At 42.0% G+C, this 27,754-nt stretch overlaps 1 protein-coding gene across 3 annotated transcripts in view; it reads right to left on the reverse strand.

The window, feature by feature from the left end:
• Positions 1–276: 276 nt before the first annotated feature.
• Positions 277–27,754, reverse strand: part of Map2k6 (mitogen-activated protein kinase kinase 6) — a 110,991-nt gene continuing 83,513 nt past the window's right edge. For all 3 annotated transcript variants that reach the window (XM_078041787.1, XM_078041788.1, XM_078041789.1), the window contains exons 8-12: positions 27,289–27,416; positions 26,007–26,084; positions 24,338–24,477; positions 16,687–16,732; positions 277–12,269 (exon numbers count right to left, since the gene is read on the reverse strand). In XM_078041787.1, the coding sequence (XP_077897913.1) occupies positions 12,192–12,269; positions 16,687–16,732; positions 24,338–24,477; positions 26,007–26,084; positions 27,289–27,416 (470 nt within the window). In that variant the 3' untranslated portion in view covers positions 277–12,191. The remainder of the gene's footprint in view (positions 12,270–16,686; positions 16,733–24,337; positions 24,478–26,006; positions 26,085–27,288; positions 27,417–27,754) is intronic.

Consider the following 27,754-nt stretch of genomic DNA (forward strand, 5'->3'; position numbering starts at 1 on the left):
ACCTGGACTGTCTGTCTGTAAGCATGGAGAATCTAAAGCACGCCCCAGATGGAACGGTTTCCGAATGCGTCTTCATTGGACTCGTGTAACCGTGTGGCTGTGTTTTGTTCTGCTCTCCGTTGGAAATGGGATGGTAGAGACAGGAGAAGAGCAGAGGAAGAATGAAGGAATAACCAGTCAGGTGCTTCCCCCCCCACACCCCAGGGCCTGATACACAGAAGCATGGCATTCCCAGAAACCCAGGATTTCCACACACAATTCAAGGAACAGGTAGACTCGCTTTTCCAAATGTCTTTTATTCGTTGTACATTTTCTTATGAGATCAACACACCATTTCTTTCAAGGACACCTTGCTCCTGAAGGCTGATGGATGTTATCTGTCCCAGCTATGGAAGTTCACAGCCAACGCTTTGACAGAGAGAGTTGGTTGGGTGATTTTTTTTTTTTTTTTTTTGTCATTATCACGGTCATTGCTATCTTTAAACGGTTGCTTGAGTCAGTTCATAGATTGACACGACATTGAACACAACACACACACGGTGTGAAGTTTTACATACACACGCACAAACATCTGGAGACCAGTCACAAGGTCGGCAGCTGGTCCTTCCTCCCCAGCAGCAGTTTGAAACTGAAGAATGTCCTGAGATGGGAAATCAAAGTGAAGGCTCCTCATCAACAGAGGAGTTCAAGTTTGACTTAGTCTCCCAATTTCATTTTCCTTTTTGGGGTGGTGAGAGGAAAGATGCAGGGGGGGAGCCCTTAGGAACCACGTGACAAACCACTTGGTTTGGCATCTCGGTCATTTCCTTGGTCAAACACACAGGTTCAAAGAAACATTTCAAAGTTCATCAGAGGCTTACTCTTCCTTTAATGGGTTCTTAGATGGAAAAAGGAGACGGGAAAGATAAAATTATGCTTTTTTTTTTTACAATACCATGATAGGAAATTTCATCACAGAATGGCCTGTATACTTGTAAGGCAAAAATTATAATTCCTCGCTTATTGACTGTTAGATGTCAATCCAGGCCGTTATGGATACCCTCAGTACCATCTGCATGAAAAGACGTTTGTTTTTTTTTTTCTAAAGAATAGCAACCCAGGAAAGCAGCTGTTCCAAATGTTATAAACTAACAAGATTTCTTTAAAGCCACATTTTCCCACAATCCCGTCTGTTTCTGGGAACTCTTATTAATACATAAGCTACATCAACACCAATGTTGTGTCTACTCCAAGCCCTGTGCATGGGCTATCGCCTCGGTTTCAGGATTTTGAGACAGCATCCCCATCATGATAAGCCATAGTTCCAAAGTGAGGAAAATGCTCACAACCTAGATAACAGGAAAGTCAGGCTAACATGAGAATATCTGGGGCCCCCACAGTCAACAGGCAAAGCTCAAAAAGCTCTACCGTCCTGTAAAACAGGTATGTTTTCAGTACCAAGCTGGGGCGTACGGAAGTCACCATCTGACATTCATCACTTCCCTTCCCCCACACGATGATGGGCGAGGTTCTCACCTGAGGAAGTCTGCCCCACCTGTTTCCATATAGGAAGACAAGAAGTCCACACCCCCCAACCCCAGTTTCTTCTTCACTTCTGTAGCTCATATAAGCAAAAAATGTTCCCAGAGCCAGAATTTAAATTGAACATTCACCTTAGAGGCATGGAAACATTCCACCCACATGCTTCCGAGGTCCTCCCTGTAGAGGAGCTTCTAATGAATTCCATACTCTACAGCTCAGCCCACCTCATTCATAAAGAAAAGACACCTCGACCCACAGAGAAGAGATGATTCCAACCAGGGGGAAGCTCAGCAGCACGCTGCACAGGGCAGCAAAGATGGAGAGAGTCCAGGGAAATCACTGTTCATTCTTCAACTTCAAACTCTCCAGAGACACTAAGATGAAGCGCTAAAGGTGTGAGTTACAAAGGACAGGTGTGCACAACTTCTCTGATCTGCTTTCAGAATCATTCAGGTAGCAAGAAGAGGTAGGGGGCTCTTCACTAGCAGGTGGAATTACTTCCTTCTAGCATCAGACATGCTTGCACTGGCCCAACCAGCTTTCTTTACAATAAACATGGCTTAAAAACAAAATTCAGGTGCAACATAGGAGAACGATTGATCATACATACAAATACAATTGTCTATGATAAAACCCACAGACTGTAAGAAAAGGTGTTGATTTTTCTTTTCTCGCAGAGACTAGATCAATAAACAGAAGCAGCATTTTCATCTAGAAAACGGAAGCACAGAGGAAGCTGGGAAGTCCACCTATTTTATTAAAATTCTTGTAAAGTTCAAATCCATAGAGAAGCTCTGTCTACCATCTATTTTCACAAAATATATATATAAAAAAAACTTTTCCTGTATTTAAATAAAGAATTCAAAACTACATCTCTAACACACCTCTGGTCAGCTTTAAAATGACCCAATTTGATGATTCTGTAGAGTAGGAAACACGTTCTTACTGTGTAAGTTCGTTACGCAAAGAAGATATTTTTCCTCTAAAAATAATCTATTAAAATGACATTTCAATTCATATAGAAAAATCACTCCATTCAGAAAATAAATTTGAGACAAAGAAATAAATCAGAAACAGGGGCAATACAAGAGATAAATTGTCCAAACTTTCTCAATCAATCCTTCTCACATAGGTTGTACACAGAAAATTGCCCAGAATGCTTCAGATTGTTGCTTAAATACAACTTTATGATGTACCTATTGTTACAAAAACAGCTCTGTGAAACCCAAACTGTGAAATTTCCTTTAGTGGCAAACATATTAGGGCCAGAATTTACCACCAACCTTTATGTGTATGTAGAAGGCACCTAAAGATGCAGTCGGTGTCTAAACATTCCCTCGTGCTCCCTTCCTGACACATACACGGCTGAAGTTTCCCATCTCTATTGGCCAAAGAGTTTCTGCAACCTTAACCACACACAGCACCTCTGTCATAGCAAGCAAGAGGTGCTCTGTTAGCTCCCATCTCAGGAGCCCAGGCTGTATCACAATTGACCCAAGCGCTTGAGTTCTCCTATAGGCCAATGCACACAAATTTTAACCCCTGACACTGCAAACCTGGAAATTTAAAAATTATACTGTCCATCAAGAGTCCAGTCACACCACTCCCCCTCAGTGGGAGAGTAAATGAGGATCAGGGTGTTCTCAACTACTTTAGGAAAATAACCTATTTCAGGATCCCTATGGCTTGGCATTGATTTTGTGCATTTACTCTGAAATAATTTCTGTTTAAAAATTAAAATGAACGGTCCTCTCTTCTTGCTGCCATACCTCCCTAGCCCTGTCAGCATGCTCAATAGAGAAAGAAAAAAAAAAAACCAAAGGGTTGGAGGGGGCGGAGGGTCTTGCAGACATGGTCAACTATAAGATTTTACAGGCTTGGGGATGTGCAGGGTCCTCAAGTGGTCATTTCCTTCCCAAGGCTTTAGTAATCATGGAGGCTTCCAGTTAAAGGGACCAACACTGGTGGCCAAAAGCTCCAGTTGGAGGTTGATGGACACTCAGATGGGCCCAGTTGAACTTTACCACCACCTCTCTCCTAAAGGTTCCTCCAAGGGCACCACTGAACATGGCCTGAAACCACTGCCTTCAGAAGGACTGGACACAGGATAGGACAGACAAGGTGACATCAGAAGAGAACAAAACAAAACAACTACTTCTCCCCAAGTTGCTGCTTCTGAAAATCCAAATCAGCCTCGAGTACTGGACTTGACAGTTACTCTCGTTCTCCTGGCAGACACCTGTAGTGTATTTCTAAGAACATTCCCAACGATCTGCCTTGTGGGGGGGAAAAGAGAAAGAAAGAAAGCATCCTCTTCTGAGAACCTTTCTTGGCATCCACCCTTCCTCAAAGATCAGTCATCTGAACTGAAGGTTATGGGCTCAGATTTTGTATTCACATTTCTCTACTCTGAAAGCAGCCAATGGGTGGGCCGTATGCTCTTAAAGTACTTTCAACATCAGGCTTCTTGTCCTCAGCCATCTGATCATGCCTCTGTTGGCTTTGGGGGTAGATGCCATTAGTGTAGAATGGCAAAATTTTAGAATCAACAACACTAGAGAAACAAACAAACACACAAACAAAATTCCTGACATTTCAATAAAGGTCACTCTTGGAATCTTTATATAGTTCAGTATTTTTTAAGAAAAAAAAAAGTAATAATACAGGTTGACCTTCTTGATGAGTTTTTCCATAAGAGATGATATGTCTACCATGTTGTAATACTGCAAGTAAATTCAAAGACACACCTGTCTGTCAGCTTGCTCTTCCAAGGGCTTCCTAATTGAACAGCACTGTTTGCATTCATCTTTTCTCCCAGCCCCTAAACATGACTTCACATTCCTGTTCAGCCTTGAACTCTCAAGTCCAGTGACAATCACCTAAAACAGTGGTCTGATTTGCTTTGCTGAAATATATTGGTGATTCCAATGAAAATGTTGGTAATGAGCAAGTGATGCTAATTATTCCTTTCTGACCACAACAGACTTAAGAGAACAGGATGCCCAATCAGCTACTCTGCTGAAAAGACCAAACAGAAGTTCTTATTCTAAAGACTCTGGTTTCAAATGAGAATTATTATTATTATTATTATTTTTAGGATTTTACTAGTTCTCCTAGGTATTCTTTATGTTTTCAAAAACTGGGAACAATAGATTTCATTTAGACAGACAGGTGCACAACTGTTGGTTTTAATGATGGGTCTATGAAAATGACCAGATGAGTTCCTTTGCACAGAAATGTGAAGTCAGCCCAGGTCACCTATCACCCTCCCAGGTCGAAAGCCAAGGAAAGACCATGAGAGAGGACAGAAGACGGCTGCTGGCCTGGCCTAAGCCACCCACACTGGGGATCACTGAGGAAGCTCTGTTTCCGACATCAAGACACAAGTAAGACAAGGTACCTACCCTTGTCCTCACTTTCCCTGAATTCAATCTCCAACCACAAAAGCCTCGTGGCTGGAAAGAGACCCTGACCTCAGGAGCACTGAAGTGTAAGGGGGAGTGAACCCAGAGCATGTCGGAATGAACGGCCCACGGTGATAAAAACCTGTCCACGTCTCAAATTCTAACTATAAACTCCTCAAAACAAAGGGTGCAGGACCCAAGTTCAAATGACAAGATACTGAAAGTCCCCAGGAATGAGGCTGAATACTTTAAAACTCTATTAACATGTTTGTGTTACAAGGCGATACTTCAAAACAAAAATTCCTTGATCTTTCTTTGTATTTCTGCTTAGACTAAAGTCCTTTTAACTTAAGAAAAAGAGGCTTTCAGAAGAATTGGGAGGGGGGGCCCAAGAACTGAAAAGATGAACCCAAACTAAAGTCTTGATTTGCAAGGATTCAACTGGAAAACCTGCCATGGTATAAGGACATTGGCAAAGCTGCGAATAGTGACTTCTAACCTCAGGAAAAGGACACCTCTTTTTTGTCGTCACCAGAAACAAGCAGTGAGTGGTGGATTTGGTGGCAATGAGCTTCCCCTGGGAGGATAATTTCCTTGAGGACTCTGGGATTCAGGTTGTGTTTCCTTGGGTGAAGAGAAATCCTTTTTCAAGGTAAGTCACCTAGTCCAATGCCCTTTTACGGAGTCTCCTAATGTTATTTATGTTTACCTGATGATGAAGAAGGAAAATAATAATAATAATAATAAAGAGACTAAAGCTTTAAGATGTGTTCTGTTTTGATCCAGGAGAAAGAAGAAAGAAGAAAGCTCAGGTCAATGGCTGACATCATCTGCCAGCACTCTGTATAGCTCAGAGGATCCAAGACCTGAACACTGAGACCCACTATCCAGCTGTTCTCGGCCTGTGGGGAACCAGAGCTGTCACCATGGGCTTTGGGGCCCAGAAGTTCAACCAGGGCTGAAAACCCAGCAAACATCACATCAGAAAGAAGTATTTTGAACAGGCCCTTGAAACAGAAATTTGCTGATGATTTATAAAGAAGAGCACCCCCCCCCCAGTCCATAGGGGATGGACTATACAAGGGCTGGCTGGATAGGAGTCTCTCATCACACTGAGAACCTGCAGCTCTGAGGCCCCCTGACCATAAGTATCTTGACCCCAAAACAACCTTACAGATGAGGTGGATGAATTGAAAGATGTTAAGAACTATATCTGTCTCCAACTTCTGAGTGAAGTTCGGTCTACCACTCCCAAATCCCACTACAGTTCAAAAATGATTAGGATTCATGATTATTTTTGCATGTGATTTGTAGCACAGCGAAAGAAAGTATGAAGAAGCTAAGAACCAAGGGTACAGTTAACACCTAAGAGAATGTGCCTTTCATATCCAAATTGAAGTCAGTTATGTTGTGATTGCATAGAAATGGAAAGTTTAAGCACTCAGGTTAACCTGTAGAAAACTGTTCCAATGGCTTCCAGAACAATTAATACTTGCATAAGGAAATAACAGACAACTTTTATTCAGTCCCCATCCTTTATGAATTAATTTTCCTATATCCATCTTCCTAATCTGCCTTTGGCAACAGCTGAGCTAAATATTCACTAAGTAGAAAAATTCTATTTTGTGTAATCAATTAGAACTTTGTGTTTGATGGCCTAAGACAGGTGTTGACAAACCATCATGGGTGGGCCAAATCTGGCCCATTGCTTGGTTCTATAAATAAAGTTTTATTGGAACATAGCCATGTTCATTTATGTATTGTTTCTGGACAATTTCACATTTCACACTGTAGCAGCAGGAGCCAAGTAGTTGCAACAAAGACCATATGAAATACAAAAATACATACTGTCTGGCCCTTCCCAGAAAGATTGGCAATCTGTTCTTAGATGTCAGAGTCACATTATAAAGAACAAAGCTATTGATCCTATGGGAACTGTCCTCAACAAAGAAATGTCTGCAAAATTACATGTTTCACGTATGATGTGCATTTTCCTAGGGAAAATGTCTTAGCTTTAAAAAAAATTCCCAAAGGAATCCAGAATACTCCAAGGAAAACCAAAGAAAAATCAAAGAGGATCTTTAGCTGTCAGTACATTGAACAAGGCTGAAACACACACAGACCCCTAAGAAAGAGGAATGTGTAACTTCTAGAATAAAATATCTGTTTTGTTTTTTTTTTTAATCCATCAAGTTTGGTGGCTTTCTCTTCTGAGATTTTAATCAGGCATTTTTTCCATCTGAATATGTAGGTTTTCTCTGAGGGGTCTAACTGAAAACTATACCTTCCATTTAAAAACAAATAAACATTCTAAGGTGACATTTACTTGAGTTCCTTTTTTACTTGTTAATTTAAAAAAAAAAAAAAGAAAAAGTAGAAGATTCCTTGAAGTCATCATAGGTTTTAAGAAGTCCAAATCCATGCACAAAGGTTTAACTCGTTTTACTTGATCTGAATACCAGCTACAAAGCATTTTATGAATATAGGAATCTTACTTTTAGGCCAGAGGGAATTACATAGCAAAAGAACATTTGAGTGGGAAATTAGAAACTAGTTATTCATTGTATTTTCAGGCCAAAGATGCTTTGTGTTAGACACTTTGGAGAGAAACAGAAAACTTCCTCTAAGCAGAGATAATGAAGTCCCTTGCTCAACGAAGACAATTACAAAACTAATTAGTCCCTCTCTGATTAAATTCCAAACAATAAATCAACTTCATTTAGAAAATTCAGAGATCCTGTCTTGTACTAGCCTTCTCTCATGTGGGGGCTTATCAATATTGATTTTATTTTGTGGATTATGACATCTGACAATGCAGAACTGATGAATTATAGCCAAAAGGGGGGGCGGGCAAATCTCATTAAAAAGTGAATTAGCCAGAGACAGGCAAAAAAAAAAATAATAATAATAAAACAAAGAGCAAAATAATATGGAGACCAGAGTGAACAAGAACTCGACTTTGAAGGTCACTAAGTGGAGACAGAGCAAACATCAGCAGAGCATAGATCTGTGGTCCCCAGACTGTTGACTGAGACACTGTGCGGCCCACTGCAAACAAGTTAAGATGTTGTATAAATTTTGAAGGAAGCAGAGCGACATCTGCAGGACACAGAGTAAATTACAACTGTTAAACTGTTGGAACATAATTACTTCCTACACTGAACTGCTAAGTTGGGGCAAGGACACCATTGGAAAAATTACTAAGTCGACTAATGGCGTTACAAACAGAAATTCTGGGAGCCCCTGGAACATGCGAGCTTTTCTTTAGGCTTGGAGGACACACAAGAACTGAAATATACAACCAATTCTGAGCTGGACCCACATGTGCTCATTTCCATTTCAGATGGCTTCACTGAGACAAAAGATACTGGGTAACCAGTTGGTTCTGAGCTTCTCAGTGTAATCACATACAATCTTTAAAATAATGGATTATTCCTTCGGGTCAAGGCCTTCAATCATGGCTAATAGGTGGACACCATGTATAAAGTCAGTGACTGTCTTGATATTTTGTCAATATATATATACATCTATGTGAGTTTTTTCCTCCTCCATCAAAGTAGCCACTAAGGGGAGACCTAAACTTATTACAAAAGGTTGTTTTTTGCTTAAAAACAGGCATAGCTTTTGGGAAGGATGGGGCAAATTTTTCATTTGAAATTCTCTTCTAAGCCTATTAGACGATGGTGATGTTAAACACTTCAGCTCTGAGAGCAGATTTAATTTCTAGAAATTGCCAAACACCACTTGGTGCTAAATCAGATAAACCAGGCAGGTGAGTCAAACTGGAGACAACCTAGTATTTTGGAGGGGAAAAAAAAGCAGTAATTCTAAAGTAATGATAGAGAGGAGGAAATAAATTTTGGAAAGAGAATTACAAAAATATTTTAGTAAAAGTATTTATATAAATATATATATGTATATATATAGTCTCTCAAGGTAGCTTCTCTGAAGAGCAACACTCATTAATAGATACACACATACAGTAATTGTCTTAAAAATCATTCACATTAGGTTTTTGGCACATCTTTTAAATCAACAACACATGCAGAGAGAGGGATACAGACGGGTATGTTCACAAATACCAAGAAAATGCATACACAGACAATTATATGAAACCAAATCGAATACCTCTGTAAAAATGAGCATGACCCCTGGTGTAGAGCTATACTGATTCTGCAATGCATTGATAGATACATACAGGGCTGATAATGAGATGGCCTGTGGTGGCAGACAATTAAATAATCTGAGTCTCATTCCTGAATACAGATATCTTTTTCCTCTCTATATACATATCTGCTTGTATATACAAGAAACTCCTGACAGACACAGCTTGTGTATCTTGTTGTTGTCGTCGTTGTTTTAAGTTGGTTGTTAAGGATTTACACATGGTTCTTGAAAAATAAAACCAGGCTTTAAAATTTAGACTCCTAGGGCTATCGAGACATTGTTCCTTAGTACATGAGATACCTAATTACCACCACGTAGAATACTGCTTTTTCTGGGGAAAAGGTATTTCAATTTTCAAAGCAATATCCCAGGAACATGGCTTCCTGGTGGTGACAAGGATATTCCAACAGGGGAGGACAGGAAAGGAAACAGCAGCTTTTTTTCCTCTTTAAAATCGCTTGTAATTCTCTGCAAACCTTAAAGAGAAGGTGATTATCTCCCTAAAGAAGTCAGTTATCTCCCTAAAAGGTACTACTAGTCCAATGTTCCCAACCCTGTTACACTTCAGAATCACACAAGGGCTTGAGAAACCTCCCAATTCCCAGGCCTCACCATGGACCAATTAAATCTAGGTCTCTGGTGGCTGTGGGGCTTTAGCATTGACAGTATGCACAAGCTCCTCCAGAATTCCAAAGTGTACCAGGTTGACAACCACAGACCAACTTCTCTATCAACTATGACTGTTTTGGCAGTTCTGGCCCTGAACCCACAGATTAGAGAGACATACAAATGAGAAACATTTTTTTGTTGTTGTTAAGAATGATTCAAAGGAGACAAACAGGCAGGCGTAACCTGATGCAGGCCAGGGAGATGATTTGCTTTCTACATTTTACCAAAAGCTAAAACAAAGCCAGGCGTGGTGGCATAATGCCTGTAATTCCAACAACCAGGGAGGCTGGGGCAGGAGGATTGCAAGATTGAGACCCGCCTCAGCAACTTAGCAAGACTCTGTCTTAAAAGAAAAAAGAAAAAGGAGTGGGGGTGTGCCTCTACAGTAAAATATCCCTGGGTTCAATCTACAATATTACCACCCATAAAAAAAAAGAAGAAAAGAAAGAAAGCTATAATGGGGTGACCCTAGATGACTTTCCTAGTACTTTCTGTTTTCATAAAATGGGTAAATAGAGCAGGAATAAAGTTGCAATTTTTCTCTCAATCTCAAAGAAGAGGAACTTCCAGCTTTAGAAAGGTGGATGGGAAACTGAATGGCTCTAATTACAAGGATAATGCACCTTTTCTGGCTAGGAAAAAATTTTTAAAAAATGAAGGCAGAGGTAGCTGTGAAGCAGATGAAGCCAATGTTGAATCAAACAGATATGTCTCAGAAGAGAATATGAGGAAGGAATGAAAGTGTCCAACTCACTCTGAGCAACCTCCATGAGCAAGAGGTCAAGAACAAGACGGAACAACACAAACAGATAATACACTATTGCACTTCAAAACTCTGAAATGGGAAGGAGGATTTGAAGGAGCAGTCCTCTCCAGATCAGAGAACTTGAGACAAGGAAAGAAAGCATAGTTTCCTTCCTTCATTCCTTCCTTTCTTTCTTCTTCTTCTTCTTCTTTTTTTAAATCAACATCCTTTGTCTTTGTATTCCACGAGTCATTTTATATAAACACAATGTCCAAAAGAATTGGTTCCTAGTTACTAGTGTAAGGTCTGTATTTTCTCCATCAATCATTTCACTCCTTGGTCCTTGAGAAATCAAGAGCCGCATATCAGACACCTGTGGTATCTTTAGCCATGGCAAAGAACGCTCTCTCTCTCTCTCTCTCTTTTTTTTTTTTTGCTAAGTCAACCTGCTTGGAATTCAGGGTGGAGCTTGCTACATTGCCGGCTGCTTAGGAACAAGGTGTGGAAATGGAACAGTCTATTCCTAGGAACTGATTCAGCCTTCCATTACCTGTTCATTGTATCATGGAACAACTGACGGCCTTTAATTCTCTACAACGGTAGCCCTTCCACTCATAATAAGGCTTCTTCATTGAACAGGAAAACAAACAAATGGAAAAAAAGCAAATTGATTTCAAAGATCACCCTTGGGGCGTCTCCACGGCAAGAGGACCAGAAGCAGAAGAAGGCACCGCGATTCTCTCTGTGGTGTGCAATCTCTCCTCGTGACCAACAAATGACCTTCCTACAGAATACAGATGTTCACAGAGGCCCTTTGGTGGAACTTGATTTACCAAGTGCGCACACACAAACACACACACACACACACACACACACACAGATGGATAGACAGGTAGATATAAAATCACATCAAAAATCACTTTCCACTGAATACTATATACCACAAATGTCAAGAGAACCAAACTTGTTTCTTTGAGCTGTGATAAAAGTGATTTTTTATGTTTTACAAATTTGGAAAAAGAGCAGGAATAGGATACCTCAACACCTCACTTAAAACACATGGTCAAGATGGAGTTGAAGTCTGGGAGAGAGGAAGAGACATTTCACAGGAAGAGCTCCTTTTTTTTTTTTTGAGATTTTTATAATATTCTTAAAGATGCATATTAAATAATTTCTTCTGGACCATAGACATGATCGAACTTAAAAAATAAAAGCCCTATAAATATTGCCAACCCAACCTTGTCTTCTTGTGTAAAGTGGGATCTTTCCAACCAAGCGCTTAAACATAAATATTAAAATAATAAATGGGACAAACTACAAATCTACTTACAGTTTCATCACTACTGTAGCACCTTTTTGCCAGGGCCAATGCATTCATTCCATAAAGAACAAGAGAAATCTGAGAAGCTTAAGGACTCATATGACACATCATTAAATATTTAATCACCTTTTTAAGTCCTAAGCCTTTATCATATTTCATCCATCTAGAGAGTTCATTCTATACTATAGATTCCAAGGCCCCCTTAGGAGGGGAAAAAGAAGAGAAAAAGAGAGAGAGAAAACCCTCAGAGAGGCAGGGCAAAATTATCTCAAAGATGACTTTCTCTTGGCGCTGTAGTGAACTTGCTTCATCCCATAAACCCACCAATCCACAGTAGGGTCAACCAATTTAAGTCCAATGCTCTCTAGTCTCCAAGAATCAGTTTCACAAAAGATGCCACATCTGTTGCTTTGGATTCATGTAGGGTGAAAAATTGATGTTGCTGAGAAAGAAAAGAAAAAAAAGCATGGATTAATATTTGTCACTGATAATACATGAGATAAGCAAATGAACAAGTTTGTTTAATAAATGAGTTATGTATCCCTATTAGGAGGAAGGGAGATCCCTCCTACCCTTTCCAAAATAAGTACACATCTAGGGATAGATACCTTTACTTCCACTCCTCCCACTTTGATATCTCTAGGTGTCCACCACCAAGAATCTATTGCTTTCTTTTTTTAAAAAAAAGTATTAAATATGCTATACAAATCCCATCTATAGTCAAATACAAAGATTGGCAATGACCATCTATCTAACACTCTGACTTACAACTTGGTCCCCTAAAAAGTCATTTTAGACTGATGGAGCTATAAAATAATTGGAAACTCCAGGTATTTTCACGTCTCAGGAAATGGGTAGTAGAATTAAGACACCAACTCTGCTGATCCATGACTGTGCAAGGAAGCATCCCAGCCCTTGACTTTGGAGGGCTACTCAGGACGGACAAAGTCAAAGCCATTTTCTAAGCCATACCTACAGCCAAGAGTTAGACTTACGTCTCCTCTTGACCAAGAGTTGATCCATCTGGGAAATAAAATTCCGACTACAGGTATGTGGCAAGTAAACTCAACTTGGAGATTAAAGATGGGAAAGGGAAGCATGGTCTGTCTGCATGCAGCTCAGACTAAGCAGACTGTAAAAAACAAAATGAAGTCTTGCACTTTGCTGCGGGAAAAGGTGAGGGACAGCAAGAGGCCGCACATTCAGGAACAATTCAGAACACCAACCCATTTTCTTCCATGGCAGAACAACAATCCTCCTGAACTGGCTGGCTGTCTTGGGGGGACCGTCCACCTTATATTAGAGATACACCAGGACTCCTCCTCGTAGAGACAGACCCAATCACACCAACTCAAAGGGGGAATTCCCTCTGGTAGCCAGTGCCTCATCCCCCACCCCCACCCCCACATCCCCAACTGTCTGGTAGTAAGTAGTATTTGCCATGGCTGGTCAGGACTAAATGTGAGCACTGAGCATGCAGACATTTGGGTGACTCACTCTTTTTCCCTGACTTGGAGACTTCATTTACAGCCATCATGTTGCCGAGCTGTTGGCTTTCTAATTATAATTCTTTAAGCCTGACGGCAGAGGGCTGGATGAGTCAGCTCTGTGGGGAACTGAATGCCCACCCATGGGAGTTTAGGGAACAATGCAATGGGGAAGGAACAAAGAAAACGAGAAAAAAAAAAAAAAAAAAGCAGGTTGTCCTGCAGGGACTGTGACTCAGAAAATGGAAAGGAGGTTTCCTGCTTTAGCTGGAGAATACAGGCTGGATACCGGCTCTGAGCCTGACACCAGAATATTCAGTGAGAGTCCAGAGGCAAGGTTCTCATCCTGGCCTCCCTCAACTACCAAGCAGCAGTACCACTTTCCATTCCTAACCCACTTAACACGGGGCGCACTTACCAAGTGTCTTCACATCATGCTTTTTAGCTTTCCCACATTCTCTTAACATTCGGAGAGGTTTAATGTACTTAAAAGCCTTTTTACTATCAAAACAGGACACACCAAACCCCAGATTGCCTTGGTGATCACTTCTAATGCCAGCCAGCACCCCCACACACACCTCTGTCCTGCTGCTATTAGCTCAGTGGCTGTAGCCCGAATGTGTGAATGAATTAAACAAGCCAGCCTGCAGTCTTAAAAACAAATGTTCAGGCATGTTTCAGTTTATTCCCAGGCTTGGAAGTGGGTATGAGAGCCAGAGGTCAGCAAGGTCGTCCACGGACACACCATCGGGAGCAAAGGGGCAAGCTATATCTCCAATAGGTCTCCAGAGCCTAGGCACATCTCAGCTGTCGAGATGATGGTTTCTGGGACTGGGGTTGTGGCTCAGCTGTAGAGCTCACGCCTAGTACGTGTGAGGCACTGGGTTCAATCCTCAGCACCACATATAAATAAATAAAAATAAAAGTATTGTGTCCACCTACAACTAAAAAAAAATTTTTTTTTAAAGTTACTATTAAAAAAAAAAAAAGATGATGTTTTCTGTGGTCCAGGCATCCTTGTTTACTACTCTAGTACTTTTAAGATATTTGGAGAACATAATGACCCCACAGGACAATCACTTGAATGATCTGGTTACCATTGATGGTGGTTATCATCTAGGAGAGGGTTAGGAAAGGACAGCCCATGACCACTTCTAGCCCACTTCCTGTTTTTTAAATAAAGTTTTATCGGAGCACAACCACACACCCCTTCCCCCCCCCCCATATATTGAATACAGCAGATTTCCAGAGTCATAATAGCAGCTGTAGCTCCCCCAGAGTCTAAAATACTATCTAGTTGGCTAATGCTGACACTTGAAGAACAATTCCTGTAGAGTCATGGCCCCCAGCTGAAGTTTGGGAGAGCAAGCAGAGAAGATGATTTTAAAGCACAGATAGCCCTCCATCTGAGTCAGGGAGAAAGCCATTTGGGATTTCCATAAGTGGCCCATGTCTGGGTTAGGCCTTAATTACACTGTCCTTCATCTGGAAAAATGATTTCTTTCTCTCCCACCTCCTCACAAACTCCTAAAAATCTTAAACAATAGCCTCCCAGCACGTGTTTCCCAATACTGAAGTCAGGGAGTCTGGACTCAGATTTTCCATTTAAAAACCTCAATTCCACAGGAAAGCAGGCAATAGTTATGGTCTTAAGAGGCAAGTTCATTTCCAGGACCACAAAGACTAATGCCATAAGGAGAAAGGGGCGGGGGGAGCCCACATGATCTTACAACATTGATATGTATGCCAAAACATACCACAGGGTTAGAATATACTGGAAAGGTAGAAGTCAACATTCCCTGCCAATGTACACTAAGCCTGAATTTTTTCTAATATGTTCTAATGAACTTTCTTATAATAGGTTCTCTGGAAGAAAAAAAAAATGTCCTACATTTTAAAGAGAATTATATTGAAAGTTCTTCTTTTATCCAAAATTAGTTATAAAACAAGGAGGTTTTAAAATAGGATTACAGATTCCATAAGATCCTACAGGAATCGTTCTACATTTATCGAACTTTGTGTGAAATTAATTTTAAAAGGGCTTAGGTGTCACACTACCACAAAAGAGTAGCCAGGACTGGAAAGGCCTCTGGCTGTTAGAAACATAGTCAGGGAGAAAATATTTAACCCAAGCATATAGAATGCTGTCTTCTCATCTTCTCTTCTTCCTCAATAGCGGGTCTCAGTTAAGACAGCTATAGAGTGTCAAGCCCAGGGCACTGTCCTTTAAGGGGACCATGGAGGCCCAAGTTCATCCATTAGGAAAATGGTCCAGACTTAAACCAAAGCCTATCCACAATAATTGAAAATCCACGTGGGTGGCCCTGTTGAGCACACACCTTCTCAACCAGAGTCCCGTAGCACCTTCTGACTTGACATTTCCAAGTCAGGAACTATCTCAGCCCCCTCACCACACCACTTGGTAAGAGATGCCAGGAATGTACCCACTCTGTGATGTCCCTGGGCTGGCTTTGACAGGTGTGGGTGGGACAGGATGGGAGGAAGCATCCCATGCCTGCCACATCACCGTGCTCCAGTAAAAAGGGAAGTCAGCGTGTGCTCTTCTCTTTATTGAAATTGCACGTGAACCTAACTCTTCCTTCCCCTGCTTAAGGTGAAGTCTAGGGAGGAGTTAACACCAATTCATACATAGTCTGAATTGTGTGATACTCCCTTCACCTAATGTGCTCCTCCCACATTCAAAAGACACTTAGAGCATTGCCAAGTTTAGGTCCTTGCCATCTGTACCAAAGACCCTCTGGTAATACCTAGAGTGGCAGCTACCACCAGGGAAGAGAAACAATTCTAAACCAGGCTGAGCTTTGAATTCCATCCCTCTTTTCACTGTAGAGCAAATGACAAACTGTGAATGCCAGATCGTAGAATCCAGTTCATAGTACTGTCTCCTACTTCTTTTCACAAAAATGAAAAACGGGAGGAGAAAAAAACAGTGATTCTTTCCTCCCTAGCCACCCAGCCAAAAGAACTTTATCTAATTCATCCTGGATATATTATCAAAATTTGAATAGGCACATAGCACCTCTTCCTCTCATTATTGAAATCTCTGAAGGGCATGCTTTCCTTCATTTTATATAGTACTTTGTGACCATGGGTAGGTAGGTTTTAAATTTGAAAAATATAAATTTCACAGACACCCTTTGTCTATATCATTACAGGTTAATCAACTAGGGGAAAGGCTTTTATTATGTTTCTAAAGGACATATGATGAATGAAAGGTTCTTCACTCTTTTTCTCGAGTCCAATTCCTGTCACGAGTGTCCCCATGAATCAATCATATCTCTTCCAATGTGGTTATCTGACCATAATTTAGGTTGCTATAACTTTGGGCATATTCACAGGGCTGACACTCACCATAAGCTCTGGGTACGTGGGCCGCTCTTTGGAATTCTTCTTCAAGCTTAAAGGGAAAAAAGAAATTAATTACATTAAAATATAGAAAGTATTTATCACTACACTAGGACTCTAGAACCAAACCAGCTTAAAAAATGTATTGAAAATATGAACCTCCTATGTTGATGGTTCTGTTACAAAGATAAATTGTGCTTTTAAATCACCCTTAATAAGACAAGTATGTGTGTGTGTGTGTGTGTGTGTGTGTTATTTTTTGACACTTTACCAGTGACAATGAGACTAACCCTTCTGAGCTGCAGTCATTCTATTTCAAAATGAATAGCTATTTTCCTTCAAGGAAGCTTTTAATCCCACCTCCCCTGGCAAAGAAATCGGCAAGTGTTTCCTATGATGCATCTGTTATCCCCTCACAGTCTTCAATGAAACTTGGTTCTTGCAGCTTCCAGTTCCCTTGAGTTTATAATTTGCTTCAATATATTCCTAGCCAAACCTGCCTCAGAGAGAAGAAATAAACCCATAAAGTCTCTAGGCTAAAACTACTTGCTTATGCATCTTAGCTGATAAAAAGGAAAACACACTCCATGACTTAGCAATTCTTTTCAGAAATACTTCGTGGCCGTGCACTACTGTGAACACTGTGAAGTGCATTTTGATCTGTTGAGCTTTCAGAGACATCGAATAACCCTGGATACCAGAGGCCACAGTGATAAAATCACAGGATGAAGAGAATAACCCATCACTCCTATCTTCAACCCACCCCATCCTCTACCAACCCCTAGCCTTAAAATGGAAAGAAAAGAAAAAGGAAGAAGAGAAATGGTGTATTTGGAGCTGGAATTGCAGGTTTCAGAATGGAGAGAATCATGATTTTGAAAACAATGTTTTGCAAGGCCACCTACACCCTCCTTCACCCACTGGGCCACACAATCATACATGAATGGAAAGGAATTATGCCTGGAGTGAGTGGAACGGAAATGTGACTGATCATAAGGATGCTAGGGTTTGCGCTAATGTGTCATCTTTGAGCCAATGAGACCTGGCGTGTGTGACATGAGCTCTGCTCTGATCCAGCCACACAAACTCATCCTAATGAGGGAGCCAGGTACAGAACCACAGAGGATGAAGTCATTGAGATGCTCTGAGAAACTGTGGGGTTCCAAAAAAAAAAAATGAAATGAAAAAAGATAGAGAGGGGGTGGGGTAGGGAAGCTTTTGAACCAAAGCAACTGAAAAGCAGCCTACCAGTTTATTCCAGGCAGTGCTGTGGGTAGAAGCCAGGGGACCTGAGACAGGGTACAGGTAGATGTGAGGAGAGAAGTTTCAATCTGGAACTGAGGGCAGACCTAGGACCTAGTGACCTCAGTGACCAGACAACCTATGAGAGAAAGTTTCATCTCAACTGAGGATAAAAACAAGAGTGCATTAGATAGAATTACCAATTGTCACAGTCGGACTGATAATGAAATGTGTACCTGAGTGAAATGAATGAGCCTTGGGACTCCCATTGATGGCTTTGCCTGCCTCTGCATCCTGAGAGTCAGTACCAATGATTCCCAAAGGAAGGTGATTTTGCCCTCCAAAGGACATTTGGCAACATCTGGAGGCATTTTGGGTTGCACAGCTAGGTCACTGGCATCTACTAGGTAAAGGCCAGGGATGTTGTTAAGCATGATATAATGCCCAGAGCAGTCCCCCACTACTAAATGTCTAAAATGTCACAGTATAGGTGAAACTGGACTTTAGGTCCTAGGGTATCTCCCTGGCTGCTACTGCTCATCTCCTCTTAGATGAATTTACCCGGAAAGATCTTCTCCATCTCATTCATTTGTCACTCACTGCCACCTCCTGCCTTCTACCCTTCTCTACCCGCTACTCTCAGAAGCAAAAGTTTTCCTAAGTTCAAGAGCTAGTTTACCCAGAAAGAAACCCAGCAGAAGCAATGTGGTCCCAGGGTATTTGCTCACTTGCATATAGACCCCAGTTAAAAAATAAAATTAAAAAAGTCTAATGTGTACAAGTCCTAAATTTCTAGCTGTTCATCAAAGCAAATAAAAACCCAGAAATTCTTCTCTATAGGCTGAACAATTTAACTTGCTAAATCGATAACAAGGAGCACACACAATATCAAACCCACGTCCAGTATTCAAGGGGTTGATTCTGGAATCTCGCTGGAGACCCTAACTCTGCACTGAATCTGACACACTGTCACTGAGCACCTCTGTCCACCTTTCCATGAGTGGTTTTTCATGGTCAGGAACAGAACCAAGGGAATGACCAGCAAAGAGAAAGAGCCCGTGTCTCAAATGTCAAAAAAAAAGGGCCTCTTTTATCAACTACAGATCTTCATGGGGCTGCTGATTTTTGACCTCATATTTGGTAGATTATGAAATGACCCTTTCCTTCCCAACAGGTAAGAGGGATTGAGGGCTTCTCGTTTTTTAAGTAGAAGTGATTTTGATTCTAGATGTCTTATTTTCACTTTCAGATCAGGTGAGGAAAATGTCCCCAGAAAAGTTTCTTCTTTGAAAATCTTCATTATTAAAAAAAAAAAAAAAAAAAGTAGCAAAAGCCCCCAAGTTGATCCATCATAAAGTGTTTAAGATTTCTGAAACCTCCGAGCCTGCTGGCCAATAGGTGACATTTGGGCTTCTGGCCCTTGATTTCGAAGGTCAAAGTTCACCTCAAGCTCCACAACAGAGTACTCAAGGAAAACACTTACACAGCAGAGCAGCGCTGTTTATTGAATTCCTGTATCTGGTGCCACCCATTCTGAGTTTCTCCCCATCTTTTAAATCGAGAACACTTCAAAACATGCCCTAAGAATAGCCAAATACCCAGGATAAGGTTAGGTAGGAAAAAAAAAGCAAATTTTCCATGTTTAATAGGAAGTGCTTGAAATTCAGTATAAAATAACAACTGCAGAGTTCAAAGCTACACCAATTTCTTCTTGGATGAAAGTCAGACTTTTGAATTTTCAAGTGGCTTGTCATTTTCAAGCATACAATTAGCTAACTGCCCTAATTCCTCTTCCAAATGCCACAACACACGCTTCTGACCGTAGCTGACACTAAAAACCAGCTTCGTGCTGTCTTGAGAATTGCTAGCTTGAAGATTGTGCTGACCAGAGGATTTCTGCCTATTTGAATTCCCACCGATTGTTTCCAAGAAGGGCTATTTGGCGCATCCACAGAATAAAAACACACGGTGCCTCTCAAGCCATCCATTTGTCAAAAGCTAAATAAATATCCGCTGCCTCTTTCTGCTGTCCTTTCTGAACAAGTCGGAGACTATATTTGATTGTCTCTGTTTTGTACTAGTTACTCTGAGTTGGACAGTGCTACAGTTGATTTTCAGAGACTTCCTTCTATGAACCTGTAGGAAGAGCTTGTGGTGGAAAGTAAAAACCTGCTGAGATGCCTTTTTAATAGCTATATAAACTCATTTGTGAACCTTTCTGTGGATTGGATTGTAAAGCTTTTCTATTAGACTTTATTATGAATCCCCCAAACAAGGCCTATCTGGTCAGCACTGTCTACCTTAGAAACTTTTAAAATACTCTACAGTAAAACCATGTGTGAGAAAAAGGATGGAAAGTCTCATTCACTAGTCCAATTTCCAAATAAGTACAAAAAGGAAGAGTCTATAAGGAATCATTGCTTCTCTTCAAGTTCATAAGCAACGATGCCTTCACTTTCCTTTCGTTCTTCAAGATGTTTCTCTGAAGTTATTGCAGTAGCATTATAGCACCTGGATCTCTGGGCTTTAGAGACACCTGTGGATGCCACTTCACCCCAAGCACCGTGATTAGCTGTTATCTGACAAGCATCACTCGGTACTGATGGGTGGAGGTCACAGGTTGAGGTCCCGGTCCAAGTTGAGTCCCTGGATGCCACACTGAGATGCTTTCAAATGCTTGGGTGAAATGCAAGCCACCAAAGGTCATCAATGCTCTGACAGATCCCTTAGGCTCTGAGTAACATGCCCTTTTTGTACCCTTATCCCAAATAAGGATGAAGAAATAAATACAGAGATATATTTATCTTGAAATTTGAGATTCAAAATGTGACTTCCCAAATCTGGAGTTCCCTTATCACTCACAGGACCAAAGCCTGATTATGTTGTAAAAGTATAATGTGGCAGTCACTCAGAAAAAGGGTAATTAATAAAGATTACAGCTTTATAAAGAGGAAAGTGGGAGATGAGGCAATAAAGGAAAAGGTGCTCGGAGGCTGTGTCCTGCTCTTCATCAAGGAAGGGGGTATTCTTCCAGAACGCCTATAAAATATTCCTTTGTTTGTTATTTAATTGCAAGTGACCCAATCTACGATTTCTAAAAATGTCAGTTATAAATTCAAAGGGAAACAAAAAGCAATAGGTGTTCTTCAGAAACCTCTTCGTTCTTTCCAATCTGCTCCAGACCAACTTTAAAACTGTCAATAGCAAAACAGGTGCAATAGCGAGGCTGTTACTGAATGAGGCACGGACCCGGATGTTACTATACATAAAAAATAAAATTGCTTCCATAAATACCCAAGTCAGTGCTAAGATCTGGGGGGGGGGGGGGGATCCATGCAATTTTCAACTCAGAGGCCTTAAAAAGTTTGATGCACATCCTGAGGAGGTATCAAAGAAAATATCTTAATGCTTGAGGGCAGGCAAAAAGAAAAATAATTATTGACAAATAGGAGAAGGTACACTCTCCTAAAGTCCAAGTGAGGATAAGTAAGCATGCTCCTAAAATTCATAATTAAGGCTCCTCTGCTATTCTGAAGTTCCCCACATCAACAAATATGACCTATTATTTTACAAAATTAATATTCCAAAGTATCAGCTTCTCCCAGAGATATAGTACTGATGCTTTGAAAAATTAAAAAAAAAATCTGTACTTTTATGACTGTAAACTGAAATGATTTGAATTTTGTTTCTATTATTATTACTACTTTAATAAGCCCCATAAGCAAGACAAGCTGACTTCCTGAATGTAAATGAAGTGACACAGCATTAACCAAAGTAAAATTTCCAGGTAAGTAGAAACTTGTCTACCACTGGAAACATTTGAATGAATAAACTATGGTAACTGGAACTAAAATTGAGAGAAAAAGAGAAAGATAGAAAATAAAAATGACTGGATTAACAAGACATATTTAAAAAAAAAAAGAGAAAGATAGGGAGATCTCAGATGGACAACATACAGGCATCGTAGCAGCAGCATAGACACAGTGCAGTCACTATAGAAAGAGCAACAGGACAGCCTCAGGAGTTTCTGCATGTGTGTGCACACACTGACATTAGAAAACAGGCCTCTCTCAATGTATTCATTTTTAAATACTGTAAGAAGCTTTAATGATCTCATTCTTATTTCTTTTGGAGGAGGTTTTAAGTTCGAGAAAAAAAGTATTTTGATACAGAAAAATCAATTAATTGAATGATTTTTTTAATAAACTACAGGCCGGCATGGTGGGGTGCAGTTGTAATTCAAGCAACTCAGGAAGCTAAGGCAGGAGGATCGCAGGTGCCAAGCCAGCCTCAGCAAAAATAAAAAATTAATTAAAAGGGTTGGAGTTGTAGTTCAGTGGTAGAGCACCCCTGGGTTCAATCCCCATCCCTGGGGAAAAAAAAAAATTACAGAGAGGTGTAATTCTGAACGAGAAGCAATTGATAGCAGGTCCATAAATCTTTCGTATAAACCCAGGATTCTCAGCAGCTATATTCGAAGTCCATTAGGATGACTTACGAACATTGAAAAGTACTGAAATCGGTCCTTCCCCAGACCAGTTAAATTGGAATCTGTGATGGTGAAGCTTTGGGGACAGTGCTTTGAATGTTTGCTAGAGATGTGTAAATGAGAAGCCAGAGTTGAGAACCACTGGACCGAATGGGTGATTCACAGTGGAAAACTCTCTTTCCCAAACTTTTCACACCAGCCTCATCCTTCTTACCAAAGTTTCCCAAAGTATCCAGAACCCTGGGCCACGGGGGATGGGTGGGAGAAGAGGAACAGGAAGACAAGCTTGAAGAAATTTCCCTGGATGAGAACCTTCCCCATCACCACTCCTCCTAGGAACTACTGGGCTCAATATCGAAGATGACTCACCCTTTTCCTATGTGACATTTAAACATTTGAGAATAAGGCAAAAGAAAACAACAACAAAAAAATCAAGTTCTTTGAATCCAGAAGGCGAAATCATGACCCTCATTTCGACTGGCAGATAGATCCAGCCTGTTCACGCGAGGAAGGCAAACAGGGGACAGACCTCAAGAGCCCAGAGAATGTTTACTTTAGAGACACCCAACATGTCTTATCCAAGAGTTCCAGCCCCTCTCTGGCCATTCAGCCCAAATCAAAACCAAACCAAACCACCACTGTGGGCCAGCCTCATAAATCATTAGGGAAAACACCCGGGGTGAGAGTGGCCTGGGACCAGAAAAAGTCCAACAGGCCTTAGTTTCACAAGCTACAAGAGCCTTTCTCATGTCATCATGTTTCCCAATAAAAGCTGTACTCACAACGCTCCTTCCAAAGAGCAAGAAGGCCAAGGAATAATGCCGTGAGGAAGAGGTCGCTTCGACTTCCCTGTGCCCTTCGGAATCTACAGAGCTCCAGGCCCCTCCATGGCGCGGAGTGGTCAGAACTGCTCCTCACCAGGAGGCACGGCTGCGGCTGCCACCAGCTCTGACTCTCTCCTTCTCCCAGTTCTCAGCCGCTTTCTCAGGATGCCCAGATAAACTAACTTGGTTCTGCTATGTGCTTGACCTTGGATGTCCTCTACGCAGGGGTCATTATCACGTGACCTTGGGCATTCTGGCCAGACCGCAGATAGGAATCACTGGATTATCTGGAGAATACCATCCCCCTTCTTACTCTCCTTGATGGCACCGGCAATTTCCATGGAAAAAAAAAAAAAACTTGGCCACCTTAATGTGGTTCTTTCCCTCTTTCTAAGACAACTTTCTTTGAATCCAGCTTTCTTTGGGTTCTGTTCCCAGATCCCCAACATCGTCTGCTGCGCCCTCCTGGGTGAGCACTTCTGCAGTGAGCAAGCATTCTGTAGAAGCCAAGATTCTGCACACTTCTAGGTAGCTCAGCAACACCCTTGAACCACCACTGTCTTTTCCAAGGAGATCTCTGCCTCTGTTCCCCATCCCTGGGCCTCTAGGAATTCTCACCACGTTTCTCTTTATGCTCTAAACAACATCAAATTGCTCACAGCTTCCACAAGGGAGTTTCTTGCTTGTGGACATCGTGTGTGATATTCCTTCTCTTTAGAATCCCTTCCCTCCCCTACTCCCCCTTCTACTTGGAGAATACCTCCCAGGGGCTCAGTTCAGGATTCATCTCCTCCAGAAAACTCTGTCCTGATGCCTTCCCTCTGACTTCTCCGAATACCCTCAGCATCCCTCCGCCCCTGGACCTGCCCTACTGTGATACTGCACTACAACAGTCGACTCATGAGACTCCCCTACTTGACTTGGTCGAGCTTTAGGGAGGGTCAGGATTGTGATGTCGGCACTTATTCTCAAGCATGGAGGGCAGACTCCGTAGATGCTTCCAGAATGAATGTATGCAGAATGGACCAATCCCAGTGGAGGGAAGTCATGAGAAGGCACCACCTTCCTTAGCCCTGGCAGCGGGGAGTCGGGGCTGTCTTACCACTGTGAGGTAAAGTCGACAAACTGTGAGGAGAACTTGTCTGCGGGCAGCTGTGGCGACGGCTCCTCTACCACCTGTTTGAGCTGCTGAAATGGGGTCCCCCAGGAGTCGTAGGGAAACCGGAGGATGGCCAGTTCAATCTGCAAGGGAGAGGAAGCCGTGTAAATAGAGATGCCTCCGGGAATCAGCCGTGTTCCTCTCCAGGAGAGTGAGAGGGAAATACAAAGGTGAAGTTCATGTATAATTTGGGGATAAAAACAAATTAGTAAGCTGTTTTCTGGCAATTCCCCCGCCCCACACCATATTCCTAGAGCTAGAGGTTTTTCAATATTATCTTACTAGAGACAGTCACTGAAACCTACCTAAAACCGGTCCTTCAGCAAAACCCAGTGGGCTACTTTATAACAATTATAAGCCACAATATTAAACTTTAGGACTGTTGTGGTTTAGATATGAGCTATCCCCCTCAAAGGTCATGTGTTAGACAAGGCAAGAGCATTCAGAGGTGACAGGGTTAGATTATGAAAGTTGTGACCTAAGCCAAGGGATTCTTCCACTGACATGGATTCACTGGGTGGTAACCGCCGGCAGGTGCGGTGTAGCTGTAGGAGGTGGGTCACTGGGTTTATTCTTTGTCCCTGGTGAGCAGAGCTTTCTCTCTGCTTCCTGATTGCCATGTCCCGAGCTACCTTCCTCCTCCATACCCTGTCTCCACGATGTTCTGCCTCATATCTTGGGCTCACAGGTATGGGACAGGCCTGTGGACGGAGACCTCTGCAACTGTGAGCCACAAAAAAATCTTTTCCTCCTGTAGGTTGTTGCTCTTGTCAGGTCTTTGGTTACAGCAACCCAAAAGCTGACGAAAACAAGGATTTTCTAGAGCAGAACTGTAACTCTGCTGCCACCTGCAGGTCCCTTGGCAAAATGAGAGGAAAAAAAAAAAAAAAAAAGTAACCCAGGAGCCAGTAAGTGATCTTTTTTTGGACTTGGGTAAAAGCCACTTTGCCGTTACAGGATCACATGGTTTCTGGGCAGGGACGTAAAATAACTTACAGGATTTAATCAGCTGCTGTGCCTGGAAAGGAGCCAGGACCACAGTGGATAATTCCAGGCCTCGATGATAACACTGAAAATTTATGATCACCAGTTACTAATGTGACACTGATCACGTAACTGCAGGGCTGTGCCTGAGCACATTTTACTGTTTGTTAACCTGTCTTTAGGACACACCTGACCTCAACAGCCAAGACTCCTACAGCCCGTGACCTGGGAAACAGCCCAAGCAGGGCCCACACACATCAGCACTCTGTGTAGCGTAAGCATCTAGCTTTAACTAGAATCATTTGACTGAAGGTACCAGGACTCTCGTCAGACCCTCTCGCTTTACAGATGAGGACAGAAAGACCGTTCATGGGACTACCAGTTCCTCAAGGGCATACAACTAGGAAGAGGCAGAACAAAGAGAAAAATCATTTTGCCCAAACCCAGTTAAGTATTCCCAGTACACCAAACTGCAAATAATTGTCACTCGAAAACCACCTGCCACATCAGTCAAAAAAAGGATGCTCAAGAACATCATGCAGGGCTTTTGCTTCTCAGTCCCAAAGCGCACCCCATTCCAGTGGCAGGCTCAGAACCTCCACAGCCCAGGACAATTGTCATACGCTACCATGGTGATGCCCAGACTCCAAATGTCAGACTTCACGCTGTATCCCTTCTGGTTGAGCTCTGGGTTTATTCTTTCAGGCTGCAAAGAAGACAGACAACTGAGAAACTGGAAAGACCTTGGAGACAACATTCACAGCTCAACTAAGACTCAGAGTAGGGATGGTCGAAGCTGCCAAGTGAGTTGCTTTAAGCTTTAACATGACTCCCAGGCCCAAAAGACTCGGTCACCCACAGCGAATAGCCATGTCTCCGTGGAGTTTCCCTTCTTCTGCTAGTCCTTTCTTTGAGACAGTCCTAGATCAAAGTACCTTCACAACAAATTTTAATTTTGCCTTAAGAAACGGGGCATGCATTATCAAGCTACTCTGCCCATCTAAAATTATCCTTGTTAAAAATGCCAACCGTCTAAAACCGATTAAAAAGAATCCACAAGAGTCACTAGGCTGTGACTGTCCAGTGCTAGTAGAGCCTGGCAACCTTTAGCTGAACACGGACAGGGAGCTTTTCAATTCCAAACACAATATCATAAATGGAGCCCCAATGTCTCTGCTAATGGTGATGAATCTTCAGAGCTGTGAGGTTCTCTCACGACTAACCCAGCTGTGTGGGAATAACTTAAGTTCTACTTACTAATCTGTCCTCAGCCAACAAGGAGACACTCACCTGCAACTCAGGGTAGGAAACTGTGTAGGCTGTGTGTATTCCTTACGTGTGTTTTCAAATAATATATCCCTTTTACCTGATTTTTAAAAGGAATATATATGCTGCGGTCTGAATGTTTCTGTACCTGCCCCTGCAAAATCCACACATTGAAACCTAATCACCTGTGAGACACAAATAATTGGTGATGAGGTCCTCAGGGTGCAGGCTCCATGAAAGGAGTTAGTACTCTTATTCAAGAAGCCCTGGAGAGATCCCTCACCCCTTCCACCAGGTGAGGACTCAGCCAGAAAGTGCCATTTATGAATCAGAGAAGCAAGCCCTCACCAGAGACCGAATCTGCCAGCACACTGATTTTGGACTTCGTGTCCAAAACTCTGAGAACTACGTCTCTGGTTTTAACAATATTATCTAGTTTATTGGAGCCCAAAAGGTCAATATATGAAGCAAGTGACTAAGGAGTTCAGAGAGGAAATATTTAAGAAAACAAAACGATGCAGACTATTTCTCGAGTCTCAGGCACATTTCAACCTACCCCTGCAGCCATCCATTTCCCACTCCCCCAGCCTGATTTTGCAGGCTGTTCAGTTCTCAGATGCCACCCCTGCCTCCGCCAGACTTACGGCCATGTATGGCTTGCAACCGGCGTCAATTGTTTTAGCAACAGAGTCCACCAGGTAGCCGCTGATTCCGAAGTCACACATCTTCACTTGGCCCAGGGCATTAATCAGCACGTTAGAGGGCTTGACGTCTGAAAGCAAGAGTAACCGGCACACCATCATCCCAGCCTGCTCGGAAGATCCGCGTCTCTGCCACCAGAGGGCCTGAGATCCCCGTTCGTCCTTCACCTTCCGTCGTTCCCTGAATTGCCCAACTCAAAAACAAATGTCACCCCTGACTCACGGCTACATGCTGCTTGTGGCTTTCAACGTGATTCTTATTCTGCATGTTTTGTCTGTGTCCTGTAGGTTTGTAAAACCCCAGGTGGAGAGAACTGTTTTCCTCTATTTATTTATCATCTTCATTTCCAGTCACATGGCAAACACTTTAAAAATTATTACTGAGCCAGGCGCCGTGGCACACACCTCT

Source organism: Ictidomys tridecemlineatus, chromosome 3 (genome assembly GCF_052094955.1).
Source record: "Ictidomys tridecemlineatus isolate mIctTri1 chromosome 3, mIctTri1.hap1, whole genome shotgun sequence".
Classification (NCBI taxonomy): Eukaryota; Metazoa; Chordata; class Mammalia; order Rodentia; family Sciuridae; genus Ictidomys; species Ictidomys tridecemlineatus.